Raw genomic sequence first — 10,650 nt, forward strand, 5'->3', positions numbered from 1 at the left:
CCGTTATTAACCCAGCTTTCTGCTGCGAGCAAAAAGCCAGCGTTGAAACTACCGTAATACCGGTAATAGTGCGCAGGCCGGGTTACTTTTTACAGTAATGCAGCCAATTGAATTCCACCGTTAACTTCATACTTAAAGGAATTAAATTCGTTCTTGATCACAGTTACATGTGATTTGAGGGCCAATACTGCTTGCAAAAATGCGGGACAGCAATGGGCACTAGACTTGCACCGACTTATGCCAGTCTGTTCACAAGCAAATGGCAGGAAGACTGGACTGGTTGCAATCTCGGGGCGAATCTAGTGCTATGGAGAAGGTATATAGACAACATCCTCTCTATTTGGAGAGGGGACCAAGATTCATTGCAGAGCCTTCTGACATATCTCAATGGCAATGATAGGAATCTCATATTCACCACCAAAATTAGCAGGGAACACATAGAATTTCTAGATCTGAACATCTACATAGACAAAAACAAAATAGCAATAAAGACTTATTAAAAATAAGTGGAGAGAGAGAGAGCACAACAATCCTTACCTACAAAACCAGGAACAAGAGAGATGAACACACCGATGTATATTACACAATACTCTACAGTAGAAAACCAGATGACCAAAATTCTCTAGGAACACTGGCACATACTCAACCACAACCCAAAAGAGTGTTCAGAAAAGCTCCCAAATTAACCTCAAAATGTATCCAAAACCATATTCCAATAAGACATAACACAAACACCTGGATAGACGTTGGACAAAAGCAAAGTGGTTCTACTACTATGGGAAATGTATCCGTTGCAGGAAATTGGGCTATACAAGCACGAAACCCATTCACAAATTCAAATCAAATGCAACCAACAATTAAATCATTATTCCACAATTTCGCACATGTGACCAACGTTATATATCTGTTGTAATCCCTGAGCAATCTGCAGTACGTAGGATGGACTATCATAAGATGAGAGAGGAGAAGTAGTGAACTTGTACACAACACAACTAAGGGTTACCCCTTACACAAAACGTATCACAACACTTCAACCAGTCACATGAACGTCACCCTGAAGGGTTTTAAGTTTCAAGCAAACACACAGCTGGACAAGAACTGAGAAACATAAACAGAAGACATAAGCTGGATTTATAGCTTCAAGTCACCAAAGCGCCGTAATATCGACATGAAACCAGTTCTGGGACAAAAGTCACCCGATACATTTAACTTCAACGACATACAACTCATAGTGACAAAATACAACATTATACTTCATTGTTGTATTTATATGTTCTCATGACACATAGGTTTCATACCTGGTACTATCGGATTACGTCAGTGACCCTAGACTATATTTGCAGCAAGTTTTATTATAAACATCATAGACTGTAAGCTGCGAGCAGGGTCCTCCTGGTCTGTTTTACCCAGTTTGATTATTATTGCGTTTGTCCCCAATTGTAAAGCACTATGGATTTTGCTGGCGCTATATAAATAAATTATATATGTATATATACAAATAAATACATACATCCACTCTATGTGGACAAAAGTATTCAGACGCTTGACCAGTACACCAACAGGGACTGTAATGACATTGTATACAAATACATATACTGTAATATGGAGTTGGTCCCCCTATTGCAGCGATAACAGCTTCCACTCTTCCTGGAAGGCTCCACAAGATGTTGGAGTGTTTCTGTGGGAATTTCATTCCATTCATTCTGTAGAGCATTTATGAGGTCAGAGACTGATGTTGGACGAGTAGGTCTGGCACGCAATATCCGTTCCAATTCATCTCCAAGGTATTTGATGGGGTTGAGGTCAGGGCTTTGTACGGGTCAGTCAAGTTCTACCACACCGAACTCATCAAACCCTGTCTTTGTAGTCCTTGCTTTGTGCACCGGGGCACAGTCATGTTGGAATTCCCCAAACTGTTTTCACAAAGTTGGAAGCATAGCATTGTCCATGACTTGGTGCTGAAGCATTAAGATTGCCCTTCAGTGGAGATAAGGGGCCTAGCCCAAACCCTGAAAAACAGCCCCATACCATTACCCTCCTCCACCGAACTTCACAGTTGGCATAATGCAGTCAGGCAGGTAACGTCCTCCCGGAATCCGCCAGACTCGCCCATCTGACTGCTAAACAGAGAAGTGGGATTCATCACTCCACAGAACACGTTTCCACTGCTCCACAGTCCAGTGTCGGTGTGCTTTACACCACTCCATCCGACGCTGGGCATTGGTCTTGGTGATGTGAGGCTGCATGCAGCTGCTCGGCCATGGAAACCCATCCATTACCCCCCCGCCGCACAGTTTTTGTGCTTACATTAATGTCAGTGGAAGTTCAGAACTCTTCAGCTATGGAATCAGCAGATCGTTGGTGACTTTTACACGCCATGCGCCTTAGCAGTCGTTGACCCCGCTCTGTGATTTTACGTGGTCTTCTGCTTCATGGCTGAGTTGTTGTTGTTCCTAAACGCTTCCACTGTCTAATAATATCACTTACAGGTGACCGTGGAATATCCAGCAGGGATGAAATATCACGAACAGTCTTATTACAGAGGTGGCATCTATCACAGTACCGCACATCCTATCACAGCACCGCACATCCTATCACAGCACCGCACATCCTATCACAGCACCGCACATCCTATCACAGTACCACACATCCTATCACAGTACCGCACATCCTATCACAGCACCGCACATCCTATCACAGTACCGCACATCCTATCACAGTACCACACATCCTATCACAGCACCGCACATCCTATCACAGCACCGCACATCCTATCACAGCACCGCACATCCTATCACAGTACCACACATCCTATCACAGTACCACACATCCTATCACAGTACCACACATCCTATCACAGTACCACACATCCTATCACAGTATCACACATCCTATCACAGTACCACACATCCTATCACAGTACCACACATCCTATCACAGCACCACACATCCTATCACAGTACCACACATCCTATCACAGTACCACACATCCTATCACAGTACCACACATCCTATCACAGTACCACACATCCTATCACAGCACCGCACATCCTATCACAGCACCGCACATCTTATCACAGTACCGCACATCCTATCACAGTACCGCACATCCTATCACAGTACCACACATCCTATCACAGTACCACACATCCTATCACAGTACCGCACATCCTATCACAGTATCACACATCCTATCACAGTACCACACATCCTATCACAGTATCACACATCCTATCACAGTACCACACATCCTATCACAGTACCACACATCCTATCACAGTACCGCACATCCTATCACAGTACCGCACATCCTATCACAGTACCGCACATCCTATCACAGTATCGCACATCCTATCACAGTACCACACATCCTATCACAGCACCACACATCCTATCACAGTACCACACATCCTATCCCAGTACCACACATTCTATCACAGTACCACAGTACCACACATCCTATCACAGTACCACAGTACCACACATCCTATCACAGTACCGCACATCCTATCACAGTATCACACATCCTATCACAGTACCACACATCCTATCACAGTATCACACATCCTATCACAGTACCACATATCCTATCACAGTACCACACATCCTATCACAGTACCGCACATCCTATCACAGTACCGCACATCCTATCACAGTACCGCACATCCTATCACAGTATCGCACATCCTATCACAGTACCACACATCCTATCACAGCACCACACATCCTATCACAGTACCACACATCCTATCCCAGTACCACACATTCTATCACAGTACCACAGTACCACACATCCTATCACAGTACCACAGTACCACACATCCTATCACAGTACCACACATTCTATCACAGTACCACACATCCTATCACAGTACCACACATCCTATCACAGTACCACACATCCTATCACAGTACCACACATCCTATCACAGTACCACACATCCTATCACAGTACCACACATTCTATCACAGTACCACGCTTGTAGTCACCCAGCTCTTCAGAACGACACATCTTGTATCACAAATGTTTGTAAATGGAGATTCCACCGCAATTATTAACATTTAGAGACCTCCTTTACGATTCGAGAGACATCTGAACCATACAGATTATTAACATAATGATTACGTTGCCCCATAAGATAATTATTGATAACCACATAACAGGAACATGACTGCATCCAGAAGCGCTGAGTAAATTCCCTAATTTTATCCATAACCAGGAGAGCAGATTTCCTCCAGCAGCTAATACGGCCCAGACTCGGTGCTCAGACGTTAGATAATACTCATCAGGGTGCGCAGTCACCAACAGCGACCAGACATCTGTTACCACAACCAAACGTTCAGCCTGATCCTGATTTTCACAGTTATCAAGAACCTGGTCTGACCTAACTGATGAGTGTGGTAACTGCTGTAGGGACTAATGAGCAGCACGGTGGCGAAGTGGCTAGCACTTCTGCCTCACAGCGCTGGGGTCATGAGTTCAATTCCCGACCTTGGCCTTATCTGTGTGGAGTTTGTATGTTCTCCCCGTGTTTGCGTGGGTTTCCTCCGGGTGCTCCGGTTTCCTCCCACACTCCAAAATATACTACTAGGTTAGTTGGCTGCTCTCAAAAATAAATAATTGACCCTAGTCTCTCTCTCTGTCTGTCTCTGTGTGTGTGTATATATTAGGGGATTTAGACTGTAAGCTCCAATGGGGCAGGGACTGATGTGAGGGAGTTCTCTGTACAGCGCTGCGGAATCAGTGGCGCTATATAAATAAATGGTGATGGTGATGATGATGATGATGGTCAGGAGCAGAGCACCTATACAGGCTGAGATAAGTTGTGTTATTAACTGCTTTTCCCACTTATTTTCCAACCACAATAACTCGGCTGAAACAGTTCAATGGTGTTAAAAATAAAGTGTTTTCATTCAGCTAATAATCTCCACCCAGGTTAGTGCAGATGGAAAACAAGTGGGAGAAGCAGAATACATTACATGTGCCAGCTCATGAGGAAGGACAGGTCATGTCTGATGTCAGACAGCCCCGGGCCGCAGACAGGTGATGGGAATACACAGGAATGTAGAACCACGGAGGGCGCTGGAGGGGGTGAGGACAGACATGACGGGAGGGGAAGTCAGTCCGCATAGCTCAGCACAGCGCAGGTTCTAGAGTTACTTTACATGGAGATCGCCCCAGGGGTGCAGGGGCCTAATGACACCCCGTCCTCTGTAAGACACAGGAACCAGTCCCTTCATTTAACCTGCAGGATCAGACATGTCCTCGCTGCTCCGCTGCAAGGTGCTACACCCTGGGCACCACCACAAGGCGCTACACCCAGGGGCACCACCACAAGGCGCTACACCCAGGGGCACCACCACAAGGCGCTACACCCAGGGGCACCACCACAAGGCGCTACACCCTGGGCACCACCGCAAGGCGCTACACCCGGGGGCACCACCGCAAGGCGCTACACCCGGGGGCACCACCGCAAGGCGCTACACCCGGGGGCACCACCACAAGGCGCTACACCCGGGGGCACCACCGCAAGGCGCTACACCCGGGCGCACCACCACAAGGAGCTACACCCGGGGGCACCACCACAAGGCGCTACATCACTTTATATCACTGTACTCTGTACATCGCTGTATTCCGGCTATACATCACTTTACTCTCTATATCACAGTACCCCCTTTATACATCACTGTACTCTGTATATCACTGTATTCCGGCTGTACATTACTGTACTATGTACCTCACTGTATATCACTGTACATCACTGTATTCCGGCTATACATCACTGTATTCCGGCTGTACATCACTGTACTCTGGCTGTACATCACTGTACTCTGTATATCACTGTACTCTGTATATCACAGGACGGGGGAAGGGAAGCCCCCAGTGTAATAGTACAGCAGTACTATATGCTCCTTATGTGGATTCCCAGGAAGCAGCCAGGAGAATATATCTTTGTTTGTGTGGAAGCCGCACAGTAACATAGGAAGTGTGACCCCCCCGATGACCACATTATATCCCCCCCCCCATATTACAGAGCGTTACTGGGACTGCGCTCAAAGGTCCAGGAATGTCACAACGTTTAATGTAAACAGTGATAATGCTTCATATTCCCATGTAAACACTGATAGCAACGTATAAAGACCACCCCATCCCCCCCGGGGGCTTCTCCCAGCACCAATACAACGCCACCCCCTTATATCTACCAGGGAGGAATACTATAATCTCCAATGGTTCATTCACAGAATGTCCTGCTGGGGGCAGGCACCCACTACTACCCTCAGTAATATTTCCTGCCCCTCACCCCCTTGTTTTAGACCAAGCTGGGCTCACCACAGGCTGTAGAACTACAAGTCCCAGCTGCTAGATTATGAGGATGAATGAACACACTGGGGTGAGAAGGAGCCTGGGATTGCTGGGCCCTGGGTGCAGACAGAGAGACTAAGCCATCATCATATATTGGTGTACTCTGAGGCACGAGGCACCAGGTCCTCGGTGAATTGAAGGGCCGTATAAAGGCGGCCCCATTGGCACACGGCTAGTCACGGTACCTGGACACCTCCACAGACGTGAGGAAACAAGGCTGTAACCTCAGTTATCTGACAGATGCTATCACTTCTCCAACAGACACATACATGGGAAGGGCAAGTTTAGGACAAACGGTTGGGCTGCGGGTAACAGAGCCGGGTCTACGCCCTGGTACTTGTACGAGCGACTATTCTTTAAGTAAGAAGAAGTGAATTGTTCTCAGTGCGGCTCCAGTGTCGTTTTACTGAGAACTTTCACACAGACGATACCAAGGAGTTGTGTTACCGGCTCGGCTTTCAGTGGTACGGCGGGTACAATGGGCAGCCTGGGGCGCTGAGAACGACAGGGGGGTATCAGATATTAGGGACATTCCAGGACTCCCACCAGCTGGAGTACCGCCGTTTCATGACGCAGTGAGGAGCAGAGAGGCACCTGGCAGGTTAGGTGACCACCTCAGTGGGGGGGTCATTAACTTAGTGGCTGAAGCAGAACACACCGGCCACTGTGCAGGGGGGGAGGACAGAGTCTGAGGGGGGCTTATGTCTGATCTCGCCTTAATCCTTTGTGAATGGGAAATCCCCTGAGAGGGGCGGGGGTGTGACTTCACCCAGGGGGCAAATTGAATGGGAGGAGAAGTACTCTAACACGTTATAAGGTTCAGTTAATATAACAGCGCCAACCCCCTTCTCTAATTTACCAGGACACAATGACATCTGTATACAGACACTCCTACACCATGCCATATATACACAGCTCCCAGTACAGACACTACTGCACTATGACATATATACACAGCGCCCAGTACAGACACTACTACAATATATACACAGCGCCCAGTACAGACCACACTACACCATGCCATATATACACAGTGCCCATTATATATACTTCTATAACATGACATGTAAACAGACACTACTAGACCATGCCATATATACACACCTCCCAGAACAGACACTACTACATCATGCCATATATACACAGCTCCCAGAACAGACACTACTACCCCATGCCATATATACACAGCACCTATTACATATGCTACTATACCATGACAAGAAAACAGACACTACTACACTATGTCATACACACAGCCAGACATATATAAACTGCAACCAGTACAGAAACAGACACTACTACACCATGCCATATATACACAGTGCCCATTATATATACTTCTATAACATGACATGTAAATAGACACTACTACACAATGCCATATATACACACAGCCCATTACAGACACTACTACACCATGCCATATATACACAGCGACCAGTACATATACTACTATAGCATGACATGTATACATCATTATCACCATTTATTTATATAGCACCACTAATTCCACAGCGCTGTACAGAGAACTCACTCATTGAAGCTTACAGTCTAAATTCCCTAACATACAGAGAGAGAGAGAGAGAGAGAGAGAGAGAGAGAGAGAGAGAGACTAGGGTCCATTTTTGATAGCAGCCAATTAACCTGCCAATATGAGGAAACCCACGCAAACACGGGGCGAACATACAAACTCCTCACAGATAAGGCCATGGTCAGAAATAGAACTCATGATCCCAGTGCTGTAAGATAGAAGTGCTAACCACTTAGCCACCGTGCTGCCCGTATACAGACACTACTACACCATGCCATATATACATAGCAACCAGTACATATACTACTATAGCATGACATGTATGCAGGCTCTGCTACACCATGCCATATATACACACAGCATGTAAATGGCTCAGAAAAACGGGCAGCACCCGGTGCCCGGGTCAGATAGGGGGTAGACTTTACAGTGATTAGCTCAGCTCAGGTTGGTAAAAAAATAAGTGGGAAAAGCAGAAGCCGGGCATAGCACGATAAGGGTAGGGTGTGCAGGGAGAGAGGGTGACATTCAGCAGTAACAGCCTTGTACAATATCACACTGTAATTAGCCACCTGGATACAAACGTTCAGCTCTCTGCAGTATGCCCCCGGTAAGGGGGGGTGCAGGGGCAGACATGGGGGGCTGTGGGGACAACGTGGGGTGGAAAGGATCGCAGAACTCGGCCAGATTAAGGAGGCAGAGAGGGAAGACTGGAAAAAAGTTAGGAATGGGGGGAGGAGAAAGTGAAAGGAGAGAGGAAGATGAAAGAGAGGGGGGAGGGAGAGTGAGGAAAGGGGGGAGGAAGGGAGGGGGAGACAGGAAGGAGGGGAGAGGAGAGACTGCCATTGTTTTTAAACAATCCTGAGAGGCAAAGCTCTTGTATATAAGATATTAATAGCTGTGTACAAAGGAGGGCTGGACTGCAGAGCTTACACTTAGCTGGCACTGGAAGAGAGTCAGAGAGGGATACTAGAAGTGGGGAACAGTTATATGGGGAGGTGGGGGACACAGAAATATAGGGGCAGGGGCAGATGGAGGAGTTAGGGGGAGTGTGGTATAATAGGGCCAAGGATTGAATGATTTGAGGGGGGGGGGTGAGGGGCTGGGGGTACAGGTATAGGGGTGAATGATTTGAGGGAAGGAGGAGGTGAGGGGCTGGGGGTACAGGTTTAGGAAGTGAATGATTATTGGGAGCCAGACTCAGACATTGTTACTTGGATACAGGACACTCAGATGTGGCAGGAATTGGGGAGACCCAGGTAGAGACAAGGAATAGGGCATAGGGGACGGGGTCACAGGTAAGCAGAGGAGATGATGGACAGGTGACGGGAACTGGTAGACAGAGGACAAAGGGGCAGAATGGGTAACAAGTCCAGTGATGAGAATGTGGTGAAAGGGGACAGGAGATATAGATATAGATATATATATATATATATATATATATATATATATATATATATATGTGTGTATTTATATATACCCCCTACATACACACATACATTATATACACACACACATAAACAATTGCAGTACTCCAGTGGGAGCAGTAGAGGGAACTTGGGGAGTCTCCCAGATTTTGGCTACTTCTCTCTCCCACCTCCCAAACTATACCCCAATACATCTATACTATATACCCAGTGTAAGCAGCTATCTCTATAGTATACAGACAGTATAACAATTATACACACTGTATATATAACAACTGTACTTATACACATAGTGTATATATAACAGTTATAGACACAGTATATATAAGAGTTATAGAAACAGTGTATATATGTGTTATAGACTGTGTATTTAAGAGTTACAGACACTATATATATATATATATATATATATATATATATATATATATATATATATATATATATATATAACGCAATATATAATAGTTATAGAGAAAGTGTATATATTATATATTATTATTATTATTATTGTTACAGACATTATATATGAGTCACATAAGCAGCTATGGAAGCAGCAGGCTGCGATCTATGCCCTGTACTGTGTACATTATAATATATATATTATGTATACATTGTATCCAGCGCTGTATACTTTATATCATACACATGATACTGTATCACCCTGTTCCCTTCCAGCGATGCGCACATTATATTATACATTATATTATACACATTATATTATACACATTATATTATATTATACATTATATTATATATTATATTATATATATATATATCACACTGACCTTCCAGCCCCAGGCTCAGGGGCACCCACACCAGTAACACCCGCAGACACATTACACATCCAGTAATCCGGGGGCCCCCGGCACAGTAACTCCGGGGCCCCTGAGTACAGACAAAGGAGCCGGTGTGAGGGTCCTGTCCTGGCCGCTGGGGGGCGCCTTCCTGGGACTGGGGGGCTGCACTGTGGCCCTGGGGGGCAGCTGGGGTCCCGAGGTGGTCAGTGGGGGCCCCGGGACTCCTGGAAGAAACTTTCCTGGATGTGAGAACTCGCTGCACTCATCCTGCATAAGTCTGTGCACCCCCTGCAGGCCCCGCCCCCGCCGCTGATTGGCTGCAGCTTCATTCATGGTACAGTGTCAGCTCTGTGTGTGTACCCCTCAGGGGAACTACAGGTACCAGCAAGTCCTGTGTGTGTACCCCTCAGGGGAACTACAGGTACCAGCATGTCCTGTGTGTGTGTACCCCTCAGGGGAACTACAGGTACCAGCATGCCCTGTGTATGGTGCTTCTATAACTCTGTATACCCCTCATATATACTGTGTGCAGGA

General features: G+C 46.2%; 1 protein-coding gene across 1 annotated transcript in view; it reads right to left on the bottom strand.

Annotated features, from left to right (window-relative positions):
- The window catches only part of EPHB4 (EPH receptor B4), a 34,348-nt gene extending 23,945 nt beyond the window's left edge, over positions 1–10,403 (bottom strand). The window contains exon 1 of the mRNA XM_075206163.1: positions 10,105–10,403. Coding sequence (XP_075062264.1) covers positions 10,105–10,156 — 52 coding nt within the window. The 5' untranslated portion in view covers positions 10,157–10,403. The remainder of the gene's footprint in view (positions 1–10,104) is intronic.
- Positions 10,404–10,650: the final 247 nt, after the last annotated feature.

This window comes from Mixophyes fleayi, chromosome 4 (assembly GCF_038048845.1).
Source record: "Mixophyes fleayi isolate aMixFle1 chromosome 4, aMixFle1.hap1, whole genome shotgun sequence".
In the NCBI taxonomy this organism is placed as follows: domain Eukaryota; kingdom Metazoa; phylum Chordata; class Amphibia; order Anura; family Limnodynastidae; genus Mixophyes; species Mixophyes fleayi.